The following is a 22,317-nucleotide window of genomic DNA, read 5'->3' on the forward strand; positions in this document are numbered from 1 at the left end:
AGTTGCTGTTATAGACCGAATTAAGACAGATGCATATCCCATCAGGTTGCTACCAACATGATGTATGTATGAATTTCAATGATGTTATAATTATATATGTTTGTGAAAGTTGCTTCCAAAATCATGCTATCCAGCTGGTCGTAAAACTTTACATTGGTTCGATTCAGCGTCATTATGCGTTCCATCGCAAAATAAAAACAATGGGTGGATATGAATACTCGAACAGGAAACGTAGCACAATGGAGAAAAAGAGGCTGAAAAAGAACGTTGGTAGAAACCACTGAAGCATTGATAAATTCAGCATTTAGCGATTATAGATTGAGAGGAAAACTTTCAGGGTGAGTTACGCTGCAGGTGTGTGACTTACCTCTGCCTGTGATCCTGTTCACTATCCAGACCACGAACTTCCTTTTTCCAAAAGCCCAAGCAGTTGCTCCGTTTTACCTATCAGTAACACAACTTTTCATCTGACACAATTTACTATTCCAATTTCACTGATGTGCAGCTTCAGTTTAAGCTCAAAGCGTCATCAAAACGAATGGATTTCGTGCAACGGGATGTTCTTGTTGGTTTGAAACTAGGATTTTTACAGTTCTAACCATAATTTGTCTGTAGCTGGTTTCGGCGTTCTCAGATGGTTTCCTAGCACCTTGCATATTTATTGCCCAGCGTTGTAAGATTATTGTCCAGTACTGATGTGGCAATTCGAATCGTACAACCACAGAGCCAATGTGTGTCCTGAAAAGCCGTAAAAGTTAAATTTGAGTTGTTGGATGTCTCACATAACAGTGAGCTGTGTTTTTAGATGAGCCTTAAGTATAGAACGTGTATTATTCTATTAAATATCCCCTAAAAATTCATAGTGCCTAGAAATTATTTTTTAAAAAGCATCTGGTCGCTTTTAGTAACAATAGTGCGAGTAGGAAATTAAATGGCGCAGTTGGTTTTTCAAATGAAACTATATATCCAGTTACACACATCATTATTCACGAGATGAACGTAACAACAACACTTTTCAAAAAAAATTAAGAGCGCCGTTTTATCTGCCGCTATTGTGATTTGTTTCATTTCGGACATAGGAAAATGTGATATTGTAGTGTGTGTTACAAACATTTGTGGACAATGGAAAACTGATCCGATTCAAAAATATGCTTCGATCGTCCATTTGGGACGATGGGTAATAACAGAAAAATACAAACATTATCATACAAAAGTACAAAGGTTGGGATGTGCAAACCTTTTATCTTCTGTGTCCGACTTTCTTAGTACCACAGCAAAGGGTCATTTTAAATTGCACCAGCAAGTAACACAACATGTATACATTGAGCATATTTTGTATTCAGCGTAATTTCTGTCACACTATGATACATATTTACAACAGATTAAATTTAAGACTTAATATTTCTGGTACAATACTTAGGCAGACTACATCAATGTGTTTGCAAAATTTTGTATACAACATCTGTAAGCGTAGCACAGCCGTCAAAATTAGCAGACAAATTTTCGAGGCGGTCGCATCGGGACCACAGCAAGCACATGGCTCCGAAGGAAAGTTTACTTATTATGTTGACACTGTCGACGGACGGCAGTCATCCGACCGAATTCTCCAACTCGCGGCGTATTCTTAAAGTATGGATGCACTGAACGTACAGTAGGACAAATATCTTTGGTAATGTTTACATCTTAATGGTAGAAGGCACGAACAATATACAGTACGTTGAAAATAAGAGTCTCGGTCTCCGTCGGCGCGTTGCAAAAGTTTTTTTGTCCCCCACCGCACCTCACCACAGCACAACACAGCACTCGTTACACGCCGTCCATCTTGTGTTCCAGCACGCTCCCAGCCGTGAGAAGGCACACGGATATTCTAGTCGCAAACAGCCAGAGTGGAGGGCTTGTAGGATAATAGCCGCAGGTTGCTCCTTATCAGTGAGAAGCTGAAAGGAACAGGTAGAAATAATGAGAAATAATGTTTTTATCCTCGAAGAGAAGAACGATGTAATTTTGTTGAACGAGTTATCTTGTCACAGACTAAAGGTAGTAAGTGATGTCCACCAGCTGCAGTAATCTTTGCATTTGAATTGCTTCCTATTCAATTCTACATCCTCAGTCCAGCGTGATCTTCCAATCACTTTGTTTACACAAGGCAAAACGTGATCACAGTAGCATTACTAAGTGATAGGAACGAAGGGAGTCGTGTTATCCACTGTGGAAGGCACTAGTCCATCTTATTTCAGGGAACTAATAAGCTCCAAGGAACATGTCAAGTGATGCTAGTGAGTGAAGATATCGATAAATACACAGAATTGGTTTACTTAAATTTTCATTCTTGCAGGTAGTAGTTTTCTTCCTTCCAGAATCTGGATCATACTATCACGCTGCAGAGATGTTCCTCATATGAAAAAAGCAGATAACAGTAATGTTATTTGAAGATGATCAATGTTAGCCACAGTGGAAAACAAAATTCCAGCTCCTCTTTCTAGACTCATTGTTATTATAATATCTGACGATGTAATGAACGCTCTTAGCGCACAATATCGAAATGTGTGGTCCTCATAGATAGGGGTTTCCTTACTTTGAAGTACTGTATTCTCTTTCCAAAGCCATATTTGACTCTCGCTATTCACAGAGAACCGAATGGATCACAGTGGTGTTACATCCTGATCAAGAGCATTGAGTGATGTCAGCCACAGTGGAAAGCATACACTGGAAACTGGAGGAGGTGAGGGCATCAGCCCTTGATCGTGGGGAACTGGAAGAGCTGGTGGTATCAAACCTCAGACGTCCATCTCGTAAAAGAGAAATGGAAATCTGGAAGAGGTACGGCTATCAGTCCTCTAGTGTCGATCTGGGTAAGCCGAAACGGAACACCAAAAGATCTGAGGGTATCAGTGTCTTAGGAGTCAATCTGGGAGTAGAGAATTAGGTTGTAACAGCTGAGGGTATCACTGCTGGTACGTCCACGTCCAGCCTGCAGAGCCTGTGGTGCGGCGTGCTGGTGGGAGGGCCGGCGGTCACGGCGAGTGCAGCGCCAGGTCGAGGCGCTGCGCAGACGCTTCCAGCGGGCCGAGGGGTGGTCGTCAGTAGGCGGTGGCGGCGCCGTGGTGGTGGTGATGGTGATGGTGGTGCATCATGGGGTGGTGGCCCAGGTGGTGGCTCAGCTGGCTGACCGGCGAGTGGTCGTTGCTGGGCGGCGTCGGCATGCTCTGGCACACGTACCACTCGGACAGGTTGGTCGCGCCAGCCTGCCAAAACAAGAAAAACCGCTCCTGTCACTACCGCTAATTGTTCTCTGGGCAACCACACCTTAATTTATCCATAGTTTTTCAAAATTTTGTGGTGAAATATTCCAAAAAAATTAGAGTCCGCTTGTAGCTGCCGATCGTCATTTATTGTGAGATCAAGGTTCAACCGGTTTCGCAGTAATGAGCTCCATCTTCACGTTCAATTGGCTGGAATACATTATTTTACTGAAGTAATGCGATCCCCAACGATCTACAGGGCACATATCCTGGCAACATCAAACGCGATGGATATTGAAAGAACCATCAGTTACCTTAGATAATTACGTGTCATCACTGAGGGATATACTAATTTAGACCGGTGTTGAATTCCTCGTGATACTATGTTAGTTTTCTCTATGACTTAGTAACAGCTGCGTTGATGCGTCTTTCAACATCCACTATCAAGAAATGTGCCTTTTAGAGCGTTGGGAGATCGTACTGGTTTTATAGCTTATGTAATCCAGCGAAATTAACCTCAAGATGCGAAATCAGTTGAACCTCGACGTCACAACACATGAGGTTTGGCAGGTACAAGCGGACTCTACAATTTTTTTAGAAGATTTTACCACAAAAATTTTTTAAAAGACTTTTTAACTAAAAAGTACTGTAAAAGCGACCACGATTCATCTACGAGATCAGACTAACAATATCAAATGGTGAAGATGATGATCATGGGTTTAAAAGTACTAAACTACTTCGATATCACTCCCTCGATTCACAGAAAAATGACTTAAAAGGATATGAAATGGTGAAAGGAGAATTTTCAGCTCCAGGGTCTGTAACCATGTCATTGTTATTGAAAATACTTTAGTCACATAGTTATAAGTGAGATAAAATCCGCACACCTAGAAACTGTGGTAGGTCACTGAAGGAAAAACCAAGAAGGGTCACCATACACTGTACAACGAAAATGGGGCGAGAAATGCGACGGTGTGAGAAAATGCGGTTGTAAGGACTAGATAAATAAAATACATACATAAAAATTCAAAAACGTACGACAGTGCAGAGGGAGAACGTAGCATGAAGCCACTATGGGCACATTCCCCAGTGAGGGGAATCCCCCCTCCCCCCCCCCCAACCAACCCTGACAACGAACCTCCATTACATTTTTTTTACATTTTTTTGTTGTTGATAGAATCAGCTTTCCCTCAGGAAACTTCTAACCTGTCGTCCCAAAGTATCTGAGGTAGTTAGGTAAACAGGTTGACTGCTAGTCTCAGATCATGCAGCAGAGCACGTTCTGGGAGAATATGGGCGACCGTGAAATGACTAACACAGCTCCACTGAGGGGAATCCCATTGAAGCAAAAGGTACTCGTGGACAAGCCTGGTGTGATCCACACGCAGTCTCGGCAAAGTACGATGGCGAGGATAGCCAAAGGATAGAAAGGACATCTAAGAAGATAAAGAAAATACTGTAACCGGTTGTGTTCGGCTTCTTCGAGACGATTTGCAGCCTTCATATTCATAAAGAACGATGCAACTTTTATGGATGACAATGTACCATGTCACCGGGCCACAACGGCTAGCGGTTGGTTTGCAGAACATTTTGGTCAGTTAGAGCGAATGATTTGGCCACCCAGATAGCTCAAAATGAATCCTATCGAACATTCATGGGACGTAACCGGGAGGTCAGTTCATGCACAAAATCCTACACTGGCAACACTTTCGCAATTATGGACGGCTATAGAGACAGCATGGCTCAATATTTCTGCAGGTGACTTGCAGTGACTTGTCGAGTTCATACCACGGTGATCTGCTGCACTACGCCGGGCAAAAGGTGGTCCGACACGATGTTAAGAGGTATCCCATGACTTGTGTCACCTCAGTCTCTTACACGTATGTGGAGAGCGCATATCTGTAGTAATAGTTACATACTCCTGTAGTCAGTTGATAGCTGGAACTCAAGGTCCTATTGATGGGGGTGTACTTGTCTTTGTTGTTAAGTCTATAGGATCAGTTAAAAAGACTGTCGCTTACACCACATAGGATAAACAGGTACACCAGAACAGCTAACTTATAAAACGCCACAGCAGCTGTAAGGTACTGAAAACAAACTTCATCTTTGCGCAGTGAAGTCTGGAAACTAGATAACTCATGTAACAGAAATATCTATTCTGCTCCTTCGACACAATGGCCAAAAACTGCTTTTCTCCTTGAAGTAGTCGAATGAAGAGGAAGCACAAGAACCACCAGAAGAATCAACAAACATACCTCAGACAGTCTTTACTACTAGACATGGCCAAATTAGCTACAGAATAACCGGACTGATTGTCCAGTGTGCCTGTGGTAGGTTATGGCCCATTACAAATGAATTTTCCAGTAACTTATTTTAGTATTTTACGAATACGAATGTATTATATAGCGTTCAAAAAAATGGCACTGAGCACTATGGGACTTAACATCTGAGGTCATCAGTCCCCTAGAACTTAGAACTACTTAAACCTAACTAACCTAAGGACATCACACACATCCAAGCCCGCGGCAGGATTCGAAACTGCGACCGTAGCAGTCTACATCTACTTCTACATTTATACTCCGCAAGCCACCCAACGGTGTGTGGCGGAGGGCACTTTACGTGCCACTGTCATTACCTCCCTTTCCTGTCCCAGTCGCGTATGGTTCGCGGGAAGAACGACTGTCTGAAAGCCTCCGTGCGCGCTCTAATCTCTCTAATTTTACATTCGTGATCTCCTCGGGAGGTATAAGTAGGGGGAAGCAATATATTCGATACCTCATCCAGAAACGCACCCTCTCGAAACCTGGCGAGCAAGCTACACCGCGATGCAGAGCGCCTCTCTTGCAGAGTCTGCCACTTGAGTTTATTAAACATCTCCGTAACGCTATCAACGTTACCAAATAACCCTGTGATGAAACGCGCCGCTCTTCTTTGTATCTTCTCTACCTCCTCCGTCAACCCGATCTGGTACGGATCCCACACTGATGAGCAATACTCAAGTATAGGTCGAACGAGTGTTTTATAAGCCACCTACTTTGTTGATGGACTACATTTTCTAAGCACTCTCCCAATGAATCTCAACCTGGTACCCGCCTTACCAACAATTAATTTTATATGATCATTCCACTTCAAATCGTTCCGCACGCATACTCCCAGATGTTTTACAGCAGTAACTGCTACCAGTGTTTGTTCCGCTATCATATAATCATACAATAAAGGATCCTTCTTTCTATGTATTCGCAATACATTACATTTGACTATGTTAAGGGACAGTTGCCACTCCCTGCACCAAGTGCCTATCCGCTGCAGATCTTCCTGCATTTCGCTACAATTTTCTAATGCTGCAACTTCTCTGTATACTACAGCATCATCCGCGAAAAGCCGCATGGAACTTCCGGCACTATCTACTAGGTCATTTATATATATTGTGAAAAGCAATGGTCCCATAACACTCCCCTGTGGCACGCCAGAGGTTACTTTAACGTCTGTAGACGTCTCTCCATTGATAACAACATGCTGTGTTCTGTTTGCTAAAAACTCTTCAATCCAGCCACACAGCTGGTCTGATATTCCGTAGGCTCTTACTTTGTTTATCAGGCGACAGTGCGGAACTGTATCGAACGCCTTCCGGAAGTCAAGAAAAATAGCATCTACCTGGGAGCCTGTATCTAATATTTTCTGGGTCTCATGAACAAATAACGCGAGTTGGGTCTCACACGATCGCTGTTTCCGGAATCCATGTTGATTCCTACATAGTAGATTCTGGGTTTCCAAAAACGACATGATACTCGAGCAAAAAACATGTTCTAAAATTTTACAAAATTTTACAGTCGCGCGGTTCCAAACTGAAGCGCCTAGAACCTCTCAGCCACCGTGGCCGGCTATTATATAGTATACAATTCGTGTTAAAATCAAAAGAAAACTGTCTTCAACTCGGAGGTTGGTTTGAACACAACGGTGATTTTCTAGTCACGGTCATCTCCAAAATGAGTCTCCATTTTATACCATCCCTACTTCGGCCATCATCACTAATATGGCAACCCAAATAGCAAAATTCATCTATTAGTTTTACCGTCTCGTTTCCCAATATAGTTACCCCAGCATCACCTTATTTAACTGGACTACATTCCTGTACCCTTGTTTTGCTTTTGTTGGTGTTCATCTTTTATGATGGTTTCAAGACGCTGTGCATTTGTCTCAGCTGCTCTTCCAAGTCCTCAAATCCTTGCTGTCTCTGACAGAATTACAAAGTCATCGGCAAACCTCAAACTTTTTGTTTTAATTCCTATAGCAATGTTATTTTTTTTTCTTTTTTCTTTTCTTTTCTCTATCGGTGTACCGCTGAACAACATTGGGGATAGGCTACAACCCTGTCTCACTCCCTTCTCAACCATTGCTTTTCTTTCATGCCTCTCCACTATCTAACTGAAGTCTAGTTTCCCTAAAGTCGTATATAGCTTTTGGCTCCGTGTATTTAACCATGCTACCTTCGGAATATCAAAGAGCGTATTCCAGTCAACATTGTCAAAAGCTTTCTCTAACTCTATAATTGCAATAAACAGAGGGTTGGCCATACGTTGCAGCTTCACGCCCTCGCAGTACCAACACAGCAAGGTCATATTGGTTGAGGTCTCACTACGGAGATGAAGAGACTAGTACAGCTTAGGTTAGAGTGTAGAGGTGCATCAAAGCAGTCTTCAGAATGACAACAACAACTTTAAGTTTGTGAACTCGTACAGGTAGCTCCACTTCGGCCCATTGGGCTGCCTGCCCATGGCAGAGATACCCGCGCCTAGCCCACACCGGCGGCTCGCATACTACGCAGTGTACGGCGACTTACGTGCTGCTGCTGGGGCGGCTGCGGCGGCGGCGGCTGGGGGTGGTCCGGCGAGGGCGGGCCCGCCCCCGCGGACGCGGCCGAGCCGGACGAGTTGGAGTCGTCGCCGTCGGCGGCGGCGTCGTCGTCGCTGTCGTAGGCGGGGTGGCCCGGCGGCGGGCTCTTGCAGCCGTGCACCTTCATGTGCTTCCGCAGCGACGACGGGTGCGTGTAGCTCTTGTCGCAGCCCGCCACGCGGCAGTTGTACGGCTTGTCCGACGTGTGCACGTGCGAGTGCTTCTTGCGGTCCGAGCTGTTGGCGAAGCGCCGGTCGCAGCCTTCGAACTCGCACTTGAACGGCTTCTCGCCTGAAACAAAAGCACCGGCAACCGGCTCAGCCCACCTGCTGCCAATCGTCGAGATACGCACGGTGCCGCCAAGGTCCAAAAATGGCTCTGAGCACTATGGGACTTAACTTCTGAGGTCATCACTCCCCTAGAACTTAGAACTACTTAAACCTAACTAACCTAAGGACATCACACATATCTTCCCGAGGCAGGATTCGAACACGCGTAGCGGTCGCGCAGTTCCAGACTGAAGCGCCTAGAACCGCTCGGTCACAAGTTGCCGCCAAGGTCAAGGTGGCAGTTACATCAAACACACACGAGACACAAGACCACAGCAGCAGAATCAAAGGCGAGTGTACGTTGTAGACTTTACTAGGCTGAATATTAAACAGGTGCAGCAGCTTCGGGAAATCAGCTCTGGACAGAAAAGGAAGAACAAAATTCTTCGTATAAACATATGTCCCGGAAAATACTTGGAGTCAGCAATGAGACAATTAGTACTGTTATATCACACAGCAGGGGTTCCCAACAAAATTTTCTCGAGGACCCCCTCATCGAGCATGATTGGTACAGTGTCATATCACAGTATCAGGTACTTAAAAAAGCCAAATTAAGAGTCTTTTTACACGTTTTCTAGTTTTGGTCTTAGAAAAAACATTGACATATTCATTATTGAAAAAATATTGAGCGGCCAAAACAAAAAGTCTGTTATCATACGAAATATAGTTAATATATTTTTTATTCTAATAGCATCTTGCGGACCCCTCTGGCATAGCTCGCAGACCCCTGGGGGTCCACGGACCACCTGATGGGAACCACTGCATACAGTATTAATTAATTCCATGTTACAAACAATGTTCAAAGTAGCCGACACGAAATGAAATGCAAGCATTCACAAGCTGCACGATGGATTGCCTTAAAATTTAGAATCTTTCAGGCTGCAGCGTGTTAAGAGTTACGAGCTTACAGTGACACGCTTCACAAGAGTTTTCATGGCGGTAACCCGTTTCCAGTCTATACCCACCGAAGTCAAAACCGAAACCTCCTCGTCCTCTCAGCCGGATGGAGTAGATGTCGTTGAAGAGTTGACGAACAATGGTAGTACATAACTTACTGGCCATTCATGCATTTGTGTTTACACATAGGTGTTCAAACTTTTGAAATATAAAACTGAACGAAGACTCCAATAGTCAGCAACATCTGTATTTACTGAAGTCGATTAGAGACTCACACAATCGGTTTAGCAACTTTTAAGTTGCATCTGCTAGCGTGTATAATGCTTTTCATATGGTACTGCGAGCTATTACAGAACGCCGCAGAGTAACAGCTGGCGTAGTCAGACAAATTGTCAGCCTCCTTCAAATGGTAAAAACCCTCATCAATGATGAATGCCAGTCTGTGTTAGAATTAAGATGAAAGTACGCTCCAGTGGGCCTTTCTGAAGCAACAGACGGTGGCCTTTGTAAATGTTATCCAGGGCCGGCCGGAGTGGCCTAGCGGTTCTAGTGACTGATATGGTCGCAGGTTCGAATCCTGCCTCGGGCATGGATGTGTGTGATTTCCTTAGGTTGGTTAGGTTTAAGTAGTTCTACGTTCTAGGGGACTGATGACCTGAGCAGTTAAGTCCCATAGTGCTCAGAGCCATTTTTTTTTTTTGTTATCCAGGAAAAAGTTGTTTACGAACGGCATCGTCTGTTGCTTGACATAGGCCCACTTAAACATATTTTAATCGGTTACGTGATGAGAGCCCATCGTGATTCTAACACAGACTGGACACTCATCAGCGGTGATATTTTTACCAACTGAAGAAGTCTGAGACGTTTGTCTGGCTACGACAAGTGTTAGTCTGTAGCATGCTGTAATAGCTCCCTATACCGTATGACACAGCAATACACATTCCAGAAGGTGCAACTTATAAGCTGAGAAAACGGTTGTGTGACAGTCTCTTCACTTGTCGCCGGTCCCGTTCTTGCAGGATCTTTTTTGGCCGCAGCGATATCAGAGATATGTTGTTTCACCGGATTCGTGATATTCACGGTACACTCGTGAAATGGTCGTACGGGAAAATCCCCACCTCATCGCCACCTCGGAGATGCTGTGTCCCATCGCTCATGCGCCGACTATAAAACCACGTTCACACTTATTTATATCTTAATAACTTGTCATTGTAGCAGCAGTAACCGAACAACTGCGCCAGACACTTGTTATCCCTGTACCAGTTTCTTTGGCGCTTCAGTGTAAATAAATTTCCCGAACCAAGGAGACAAGAAAGGAAGGAAAGAGAGAGACAGAGATGGAGAGAGAAGAGCGTTGCACTCTCGAACAGTGCGGGAAAAAACACATACGACGACATTGGTGAGCGGTTCTGTTTCCTTTTATTTTACCGTGATGAATCATTATTCCCTGTGTAAGTGGAAAATTCCTTCGACATTCAGAAGAGAAAGTAACTGATTGAAATTTCGTGACAATTTTCTGACGCACCGACCTTAGATAGTGAGCGCAATTCTGAAGACTGCCCTACCAGACCATATAGACGTGATGATTTTTTTGCAGCAGACGGCTGTGCTGCCTGCCAAGTATCAAAGTTAAGGCTGTAGCCATGATTTTTTGACGCAGGAAATTGAGACTAAAGATGTGAGAGAGGACTGGAAACGACATGTGTGAGACCAAAGATGGGGAGGCAGCAGCAGCAGGGCGGAGGTTGGGTGAGGTTGCAAGTCAGCGGGCCGCGGCCCTGGCGGGCCCATTACGATCCCATCATCTGATAGACGCCGCGCCACGCAGCCTTGTTAGCCAGCAAGTTAACGGGCATTAGCCGCCGCTAAACGGACTGGCCGGCCCTGAATAATGCACGCCCCCATTGCGCATAAATCTTATTAATTATCTCTTAATTTCATTTTCATGCCTCCGAGCCTACGTGATCCGCTCACGCGGCGTGAATGATGTTCCGTTTATCACGTGTCCGTAACAGGAGGGAAGAAAGGAATCTCACGGGTCTAACAGGTGTTTCTGTCTATGTTTCTAACGCCATTCTGTTTAAATTTCCGATGCACTTGCGCAACATGCAAGCAGAAACTAATACCTGACTAGATATTTACAATCGAGTGCGTTTCGCGTCGGATAGAGTGTATTCTTAAAGAACGTTCTGAAAAAAATGTCGTTCGTAGACAAAGCTTTTGATAAGGAAAGAGTGTAAAAATGGCCGATGTTCTGAAGAAAGGTTGGTTGGTTGGTTTGGGGAAGGAGACCAGACAGCGAGGTCATCGGTCTCATCGGATTAGGGAAGGACGGGGAAGGAAGTCGGCCGTGCCCTTTGAAAGGAACCATCCCGGCATTTGCCTGGAGCGATTTAGGGAAATCACGGAAAACCTAAATCAGGATGGCCGGACGCGGGATTGAACAGTCGTCCTCCCGAATGCGAGTCCAGTGTCTAACCACTGCGCCACCTCGCTCGGTTCTGAAGAAAGTAGTAAGAATTGCCACAGACAGCGAAAATCAGTTTAGAAATTTTACAAAAATACGACAGAAGATGCTGATTGCTGATAGAAGATTGACACCAGTCGAAGTCCCCATTCGTAAATGAGAGCGACAAGGATGCGCATAAGCACTAACTATTTTTAAGGTATACTTTCAAAACGCACCTAGAATGGTTGAAATTCCAGTCTGCTAATAATTGTCATTAATGACGACATGTTCTTTACACTGTGGGATCAGCATTACTGACTGGCTTTCATTGTGTATCTTGATTTGATCTCCAATATCTGTTCATTTCACACGACTGAATTAAATCCATTGGTGTGCCTCGGGCAGTGCAAGCCACGTTCCTCTACCGACTCCACTGCCCTCTTCGCAGGCACACTGCGGTAGAACCTCCGGTAATTGTGTTTCAAAGTCACAGGAGGAGAGATCAGTGACAACGAAAGTTCTCTTACGCAGTTAAATACTGCCGCACAAAATAAGAATTTTGGTGTGCCTGCCTTAAGACAGAAGTCGACAGGATGTTCTTCACTTTGCTCCCTCCTGCGGCTCTTCCTTAACGACCTGATAATTTCACCCATTTTTAAACTCATCTAGCATTCTATTGGTTTTACTCTCTTTCTGTCTCTTGCCTGCAATTTTTCCTTCAACTGAGTTGCATTCAGTTTCTTCACGATATACGAGGTCGCAGTCATAATGTTTTCGTCATTTTTGTAATTTCTGCATTCTTTCCTCCCAGTTCTTAAAAGTATTACCACAATCCTCATTCCAATAGCGCATTTCATGAAAGCATTTTTCTCCACAAGCATTTTTCAAAAGTATTCACATATTTTGCCTTATCCTTTTTGACTGATTATCTGTAATAAAAGACTAATCTGCAAACCAAACGCTTGGTGATGCTTTTCCTTACCCCTAAAGGATTATTTTCGCTGTGAACAATCCGCTGACCTTTTCAAAAACACTTCCACCTGCAAATGTTCCACGTCTTAGCTTCACGAAAAAAGTTTTTTTTCCTCATTTGTGACCATAATTTATAAATATTGTTCCAACATCTTTCCTTCCAATGGTATTTTTTAAACATTCGTGTTTAACGATTCTTACAACTTCAGCTTTTCTGAGATGTATCCTCATTGCATTTCCTATTCCACTTCTACGAAGCATTCCGTTATGAATTGTACTACGTCAACTGATTCCGACACCGCTGTATATTTAATTCGCTCTGCCCTTTCTTCCCCTGCTTCTTTTAATGCTGTCAGTTCCTCAGTATAACTATTGATCAGTGTTGAAGATAAACACCGTCTTTGTCTGACTCCCCTTCCCATAGCGAGCAATTACATCTGATGGAAGCTGTGCTTCCGGTGTCATTGGCCGATATTCATTAATACAGAAAGTTAGGAGCGAGCCGCGTGGCGCCGTGGCGAGACACTCTACCAGGCACTTAAATGTAATTAGCAGAGTATCCGTGTGGATGTGGACGGCGGTTCAAATCCACGTCACACCATCCAGATTTATTTGTTCCGTGGTTTTCGTAATTCGTTTACAACGAATGCTGGGACAGTTTATTAGTAACGGGGCAGCCGAATTACTCTCCTGTCTTCGCCCCGATCTTGTGCTTCGTCCCTAATGACCTAGTCGTCGACTGGTGATGCTTTTCCTTACCCCTAAAACTTCCTTCAGAATGCTACGCTGTCCCTTAGGGCGATATTACACAATCAAATTTTCTTTGATAAAGCTTCTTTTTCAAATAAAATTTTATAGTGAAACTTCCTGGCAGATTAAAACTGTGTGCCGGACCGAGACTCGAACTCGAGACCTTTGCCTTTCGCGGGCAAGTGCTATAGTGTGATAGTGTAATAAGGAACTTTGTCAAAGCTAGGCGTTGGTCAAATTTTCTTTGACCAAATCTAGCGTCTCGCCTTAGATTTACTCAAAGAAAGCTTTCGTTTCTTGTTTAGTGGGTGGAAAAATGTAACCGCTCGGGGAGCTAGCATCGTTGAAGCTGCCTAACATTTAATGCCTATTAACATGGCTTCGAAATTTACATCGTGCGTCGCATCTACAACGAAATTGAAATGTACGAGGCGGATGAAGCACTGTATAACTTGCGCCATCCCGAATACAAAAATAGAAGAAGAAGAGTGATCTATAAAAAAATTACGGAGATCATTAACCGTAAAGTACGACCAGGATGTACTCTCGATGATATAACGGAGAAAATCTACAACTTTTGTATAAATAAAAATATTTCTTAATACTATACTAAACAGTTATTCGCCTTGAGATATTCCTCCTCCTGTGCTTTATAAGCATCACGTGTCTTTGGTATTATTTTCGTCAACATGCACTGCGGTAATCGAGTGCTATGACATAAATCAAAGTAGCTTTCTCCTGTTGCAAGAAATCGCAGTATTAACGGTAAGTCTGTCTTTGGCGGATGTAGCGTTTCTTAGGTAAGTGTTCTGCTTCGTAATGTGAGGAATGACTTTCTTGAGCGCATACTGAAAAGTACTCTCGTCCAATCACAAGTAATTTTCATACAACTTTACTTTCTCCACTTGCAGCTACCGTAACAGATTTTGTTGGATGCTTTTAGCATCTCGCCGTGAAAGCCACGTCTGCACTCACGTACATTATATTTTTATTTTTTTCTATTCCTCTTCTAAATGTAAATACAATGCAGTAACAACTCTTCGCCGGTCATTCTGGAGGAACTACGGAGTCAAAGATCTTTGTCAGAGAAAATCTGTGATGACAGTGTAATACCCCTATTTGCGCTTTGTGAAATACCTTTGTCAAAGAAAGTATGATGAATATTTGATCACATTTCATTGTCAAGGAAAGTCCGATAGTGTAATACCGGCCTCACACCGAGGACAGAGACTACGTTGTGCTAGCCGCAGGAGAGAATTTCCCCTCCGCTTCGTCCCTTCCCCCTCCCTACCCTCCGACACCGGAAGTTGCCGACACGGCCGTGAAAGCAATCACCGGAACGCTAATTAAGCACCGGCGTCAGATGAAGCTGTTGCTCCCACAGCCGTCTGGCCGCACAAGAGAGGACGCGGAGACGGGACGACGCGGCTCGCCTGGGGACAATTCACGCGGCTGATCGAAAGGGTCCCCTCGCCGCAAGAAACGCGGGGTTGGCGGTCAAGGGCCGCCGTGCCGGGGAAGCGGGCGCGAGCTGTGAAATCACGCGCACGCCTCGCCGCGCCACGAGCCCTGCCGACCGCTCCCTCGCTCGTCACGAGATAAAGCCGGCCGTGCAGATTCGCCATTACGTTCTCACTCCCACACCACCCACACGTGCCCGCATCTCGTGGTCGTGCGGTAGCGTTCCCGCTTCCGACGCCCGGGTTCCCGGGTTCGATTCCCGGCGGGGTCAGGGATTTTCTCTGCCTCGTGATGGCTGGGTGTTGTGTGCTGTCCTTAGGTTAGTTAGGTTTAAGTGTGCTGTCCTTAGGTTAGTTAGGTTTAAGTAGTTCTAAGTTCTAGGGGACTTATGACCACAGCAGTTGAGTCCCATAGTGCTCAGAGCCATTTTAACCATTTTGAACCACCCACACGTACATTCCGCAAACTACTGTACAACGCGTGGCATCGGGTTCACCGTAACACTATTAGCGATTGCCTATCGTATTCAGTTGGCGTATTGAGCCTCTATTCTCTATCTTACTCTCTGAATGCACGCGAGTTGCTCACAGCAGAATTTTTGGCACTGTCTTCTCTGAATATCGGTTCTCTCGATGTACACAATAGTTTGGCGAGAACAATCTCAGATTTCTGCTTAGAACTCTGCTCTAGTTTAATAGGGTGTTGTGCAGTGACTAGGGCTCTACTTCCTGCGGGGGTTGGTCCCTTAGTTGTAAAGAATAGGGTGTCTTACTGGGGACACCATTTATTCTCATAAATTGGGGCTCCAGGGTATTCTTTTGAGGGCCATTGGGTAGTAATTTGGGTCCTTTAGTCACTAATTCTTGGTGTCTGCAGATGTCTTAACCCACGTTCATTCAAACTGTCCTTTTTCTAGCTACTGTTTTTTACACCTGCCGTTGCTCGCCGATTTTGCGAAGAACTTGCCGAATTTCCTCTCTTATCAGATCACCTACGTAATTCGCGTGACTAAAAGATAAGCCTTGAAGGGTCACAACGTTTAAGAATACCATGCCAGTATTCCATCAGCCTGTAGGGGATCTGTAAGACCATTTACAAGTAGTTTGTTAATGCCGCGCAATTGCAGAAACAGCAGATTTGCTCGAAAGGATTGCATTATCCCCCAACAGCCACTATTTTCGTAGCGTCCGTTTTCTACGTCTACATCTATATTCTGCAAGCCAACTCGCGGTATGTGGGGGAGACTATTTTGTGCAGCACTATCGCTTCCCCCTTTTCCTGTTCCAGTCGCGAATAATTCGCGGGAAGTTTGATTGCCGGTAAGCCCCCCTGTGGTTCGAATCTGTCTGATTTTATCTTCATGGACTTTTCCTGAGGTACACATGGGAGGAAGCAATATATTTGTTGACTCTTCCAGGCACGTACTACCTCGGAACTTTAACAACAAACCACGCCGTGATTCAGAACGCCTCTCTTGCAGCGTTTGCCACTGTAGTAGACTATGCACCAAATGTTCAAATGTGTGTGAAATCTTATGGGACTTAACTGCTAAGGTCATCAGTCACTAAGCTTACACACAACTTAACCTAAATTATCCTAAGGACAAACACACACATCCATGCCCGATGGAGGACTCGAACCTCCGCTGGGATCAGCCGCACACTCCCTAGACCGCTCGGCTAATCCCGCGCGGCGACTATGCATCCCTGTGACGCTTTCGCGCTTACAAAATGCACCTGTAACGAAACGCTCTGCACCTCTCTCGATTGTCTCCATTTTCTCTACCACGGATCTCAGACTGACGAGCAATATTTTGAAATTGGTCCAACAGGTATTTTGAAAGCTTCTTCCTATGTTGATGAACCACATTTCCTAGGTATTCTTCCAATGAATCTCAGTCTGGTATCTGCCTTACTCGACATTAATTTTATGTGCTCGTTCCATTTTAAACCACTCCGTTAGTGGTGTTCGATTTATTGTTCAGCTGGCGTTGCAATTGATTGTAACAGTCTGAATGCATACAGTATAAAATTATCAGGAACACCAGAATCTTAAAAAATGTAACATTAATAACAATCTCTTCTCAGTTTCATTGTTGTGATTTTCTCGTGTTGAGATATATGCCCGCTTCTTTCACTTATTTTTAATAAGCGTTAACCGCTTAAACGCGGAAAGAGTTGCGTGCATTTCCTACCGATGCGAAGCAGCTACCATCAACAAATTCCATTTCTTGTTATATAAGACATAGTTATCGTTTTCGAGGATGCCTTTATTGCAATAGATAATAATTAATTACCCGGCCGTTTTGACCGAGCGGTTCTAGGCGCTTCAGTCTGGAACCGCGCTGCTGCTATGGTCGAGGGTTCGAATCCTGCCTCGGGCATGGATGTGTGTGATGTCCTTAGGTTTAAGTAGTTCTAAGTCTAGGGGACTGATGGCCTCAGATGTTAAGTCCCATAATGCTTAGAGCCATTTGCACCATCTGAATAATTCTTTTGCGTGCTTTATTTAACCAAACGACAATCATACTGCAGCTGCCGGTCTGAGCTGTAACATACAACTATCTTGAAATCCAGTTTTACAACATAAATTATCTGTTACAGCGTAAGAAGTATTAGATACAAATTTTGAATGCGGTGAAGACATCGCTGTTGAACCTTCTATTAACAAAGATATATAGCCCGCATCTCGTGGTCGTGCGGTAGCGTTCTCGCTTCCCACGCCCGGGTTCCCGGGTTCGATTCCCGGCGGGGTCAGGGATTTTCTCTGCCTCGTGATGGCTGGGTGTTGTGTGCTGTCTTTAGGTTAGTTAGGTTTAAGTAGTTCTAAGTTCTAGGGGACTTATGACCACAGCAGTTGAGTCCCATAGTGCTCAGAGCCATTTGAACCATTTGAAAGATATAGAAAGTTATTTCATGCTATGAAATACGCTTCATAGCATGAAGTAACTTTCTATATCTTCTTTATATATAAACAATTACGTAAGGTTGGCACTACTGCCAAGCGCGTCTTCTAGGGTGCAGCAGTACTGACAGTAGCAGTGCAGCAGTACTGACAGTACAGTAGCATACGAAAGATTCACTGGAGCGCCGTAAGGCTGACTTATGAAACGTGTGGAAAGCAATATTTGCTTCAGGTAAAAAGCGGACAGGGTCGCATTATAAACTTGCCGCCGTAAATAAAATCAAGCCGGCAGGCCCGCATCCTGCCGTTTCAGCGATCGCGGGGTAGAGCCGGCCGTAAAACCAACTCTGTCGCCACCAGTGGCCCCGCCGCTTCGCCGAACAGCTGTGAGAAAATGTTTTCCGACCGTACAATAGCAGCGGAGGGCCGGTGAGCCGAGGCGGAGATCAAGAGGGTCAGTGAAAACGGAACGAAACGCGAGAAAAAGGAAGCGAAGGAGGGGGAAAAAAGGTAAGAAAGGAGGAAGCCGCGAGCAGTAAGTATCAAAAGGGAGGAGCGTCATCCATCACGGTATTAGGAGCGCGTCCGCTCCAATGGCGCGCGGGCTCCAGAGTCTAAACTGGAGAATAATACAGTCCCGAGTGCCGGGGCCGCGACCCTGCCGCCGCTGGAGGAGGGTGGACGAATCCCGGCACATTCGCTCCGCACCCACTTAGGGCGTAAATTGGGGTAACGAGCAGACCCATTGTACGGCTGCGTCTGGCTGTCGCGGACGTTTCGAGCTTCATCTGCTATCGTCATCCCGGCCGGAAGTGAATAGTCACGGACAATCTGAGAAATTTGGTTATCGGCGCCAACCACCTGTTGATTTTCAAATAGCCACCTTTCCTTCTTTACTGTATGTTACCTCCCTTGGAATTTCTTGAGACCTTACACGTGGAAAGACTTCCTACATGAAATTGCACATTTTGTTCAACAAATGTTGGGGAAAGCAACGCAGTGCACAGATCCAATGTTTGAAATGCGACAGTTATTAGAGAAACACAAAAAATATAAAGTATCAGTCTATACGAAATCTTTATACTACGCAAAACTAACTACGTTGCAAACCTGAACCAAATAGTGTGGTATACTAAAATATGTATACATGGAAGAAGCCTGGAGATACTGACAGGTTTCAGATAGATTATATAATGGTACGACAGAGATTTAGGAACCGGGTTTTAAATTGTAAGACATTTCCAGGGGCAGATGTGGACTCTGACCACAATCTGTTGGTTATGAACTGTAGATTAAAACTGAAGAAACTGCAAAAAGGTGGGAATTTAAGGAGATGGGACCTGGATAAACTGACTAAACCAGAGGTTGACAGAGTTTCAGGGAGAGCATAAGGGAACAATTGACAGGAATCGGGGAAAGAAATACAGTAGAAGAAGAATGGGTGGCTTTGAGGGATGAAGTAGTGAAGGCAGCAGAGGATCAAGTAGGTAAATTGACGAGGGCTAGTAGAACTCCTTGGGTAACAAGAAGAAATATTGAATTTAATTGATGAAAGGAGAAAATATAAAAATGCAGGAAATGAAGCAGGAAAAAAGGAATACAAACGTCTCAAAAATGAGATCAACAGGAAGTGCAAAATGGCTACGCATGGATGGCTAGAGGACAAATGTAAGGATTTAGAGGCTTATCTCACTAGAGGTAAGATAGATACTGCCTACAGGAAAATTAAAGAGACCTTTGAAGAAGAGAGAACCACTTGTATGAATATCAAGAGCTCAGATGGAAACCCAGTTCTAAGCAAAGAAGGGAAAGCAGAAAGGTGGAAGAAGTATATAGAGGGTCTATACAAAGGCGATGTACTTGAGGACAATATTATTAAGATGAAATGGGAGGTATGATACTGTGTGAAGAGTTTGACAGAGCACTGAAAGACCTGAGTAGAAACAAGAAAAATTCGGAGTAGGTATTAAAATCCATGGAGAAGAAATAAAAACTTTGAAGTTTGCCGATGACATTGTAATTCTGTCAGAGACAGAAAAGGACTTGTAAGAGCAGTTGAACGGAATGGATAGTGTCTTGAAAGGAGGATATAAGATGAGCATCAACAAAAACAAACGAGGATAATGGAATGCAGTCGAATTAGGTCGGGTGATGCTGAGGGAATTAGATTAGGAAGTGACACACTTAAAGTAGTAAAGCAGTTTTGCTATTTGGGGAGCAAAATAACTGATGATGGTCGAAGTAGAGAGGATATAAAATGTAGACTGGCAGCTGCAAGGAAAGCGTTTCTGAAGAAGATCGAGTATAGATATAAGTGTCAGGAAGTCATTTCTGAAAGTATTTGTATGGAGTGTAGCCATGTATGGAAGTGAAACATGGATGATAACCAGTTTGGACAAGAAGAGAATAGAAGCTTTCGAAATGTGATGCTACAGAAGAATGCTGAAGATTAGATGGGTAGATCACATAACTAATGAGGAGGTATTGAATAGGATTAGGGAGAACAGAAGCTGTGGCACAACTTGTCTAGAAGAAGGGATCGGTTGGTAGGACATGTTCTGAGGCATCAAGGGATCATCAATTTAGTATTGGAGGGCAGCGTGGAGGGTAAAAATCGTAGAGGGAGATCAAGAGATGAACACACTAAGCAGATTCAGAAGGATGTAGGTTGCCGTAGGTACTGGGAGATGAAATAGCTTGCACAGGATAGAGCAGCATGGAGAGCTGCATCAAACCACTCTCATGACTGAAGACCACCACAACAACTTAAATATCATTAAATAGCATGTAATTTAAACGTTGCTTTCGACATTAAGATGGGAAATTCCTTAGTACCCTATCAAGGACTAAGAAAATACTGCGGTCAGTCTCTTTTGTTGTTTGACGTGAACACAAACATGATTGAAGTGATGAACTGAGGGTTGTATTTAACAATGATATTACGACAATATAGTCTGCAGGCGAACACGTGTGAATAACATGATATGAACGCAATGGAAATGCAAGGACAATATTTACAAAGGACTAGAAGGATGGTTAACGTCGAAATAGCACGAAAGTTCATTTGGGTATCCAGGGTGCAATGCACCTGTTAACAGGTCCATCGCTGACGTAATAGGTAATATCTAGTAATATAAGAAATTAAATGAATGAATCGACTAGCACTTTGGAAACATATGAGGCAAACAATCCGGATGCACAGCACGATATATGTAAACCTACTCAGTTTTCCGGAAGTGAACAAGGACATTAATGCAACAAACTAAGAGATAAACCAAAGACAGATTTCCTAGTAATATCCATAGGGAACTTAATGACCGATGAAGAACGCAACTACCAAAAGCGAAGCTTCTGGTATTTATAACGGATCACCCAAGACCGTCTCCACGGCGAGTATTCCTATGTATAAACCTAAAAGAAGACCAGACGTTGGGCGACCGCAGGCGAGGTGGAGCCAGTAATTGAGAGAGATATAAAACAGCAATATTTGAATTCTAAATATGTTTATGTTTCGTAAATACAGCGGTAGTGCGACCTCCAGCATGTGACCAGATGAGAGGAAACGCAGATGCCAACTAAAAATGCAAAGAACTGTAAGTAATCACTTATTTACACAAAAAGCGAGAAATGAGGTGTTTTATAATCTACGAATAATACGTATCAAAACAAAAGTGTGTCATAATTGTATCGTTATAGATTCCATTGATGATGCTTTAAAGTGAAAAAAGGCGAAACGTGCCTGGGTGAATAAAATACAGTACAGCAAGGGAAGGCGTTTTTTATTTACAAAATAAATATTTCTGTGCTTGCTGCAGAGGATGGCCACGCAAAAGAACTCGTTATAAGACGGCTTTAGTTTAGCTGTTCCGGGAGAAGAGACCAAACAGCGAGGTCATCGATCTCATAGGATTATTGAAGGATGGGGAAGGAAGTCGGTCGTGCCCTTTCAAAGGAACCATCCCATTTGCCTGGAGCGATTTAGGGAAATCATGGAAAACCTAAATCAGGATGGCCGGACGCGGGATTGAACCGTCGTCCTCCCGAATGCGAATCCAGTGTTCTAACCACTGCGCCTAATCGCTCGGTTTTTTCATCTTATTTTAACTAGAAGGAGAAGAACAAACATTCTTCCTAAAAATCGTTTACGGTATCTACTGGTCTATACGTGCTGGCCCAGATATTTTTTTACAAGTTGGATTCTCATGTCTAATAGATCCGAAGTTTGAGCAAAATATTTCTGCTTACTGTGGGCGTCTGCACGCAAACAGAGAAACGGAAGAAGAAAACACATTGCGCAAGGGAAAAGTAAATCGCCTCATATCGTGAAGTGGATTTCAGAAAATTAAATGCCAGCCAAAGCCTTAACACCAAGAGACGCTGTTTGCTTAAGAGAGTCTTGTCCATGTCTGGCTACACCTAA

General features: G+C 44.0%; 1 protein-coding gene across 1 annotated transcript in view; it reads right to left on the reverse strand.

The window, feature by feature from the left end:
- Window positions 1-1,331: 1,331 nt before the first annotated feature.
- LOC126234991 (zinc finger protein ZIC 3-like) overlaps window positions 1,332-22,317 on the reverse strand; it is a 262,614-nt gene continuing 241,628 nt past the window's right edge. The window contains exons 2-3 of the mRNA XM_049943727.1: window positions 8,083-8,426; window positions 1,332-3,245 (exon numbers count right to left, since the gene is read on the reverse strand). Of these exons, the coding sequence (XP_049799684.1) occupies window positions 3,081-3,245; window positions 8,083-8,426 (509 nt within the window). The 3' untranslated portion in view covers window positions 1,332-3,080. The remainder of the gene's footprint in view (window positions 3,246-8,082; window positions 8,427-22,317) is intronic.

The sequence above is a fragment of the Schistocerca nitens genome, chromosome 2 (assembly GCF_023898315.1).
Source record: "Schistocerca nitens isolate TAMUIC-IGC-003100 chromosome 2, iqSchNite1.1, whole genome shotgun sequence".
In the NCBI taxonomy this organism is placed as follows: Eukaryota; Metazoa; Arthropoda; class Insecta; order Orthoptera; family Acrididae; genus Schistocerca; species Schistocerca nitens.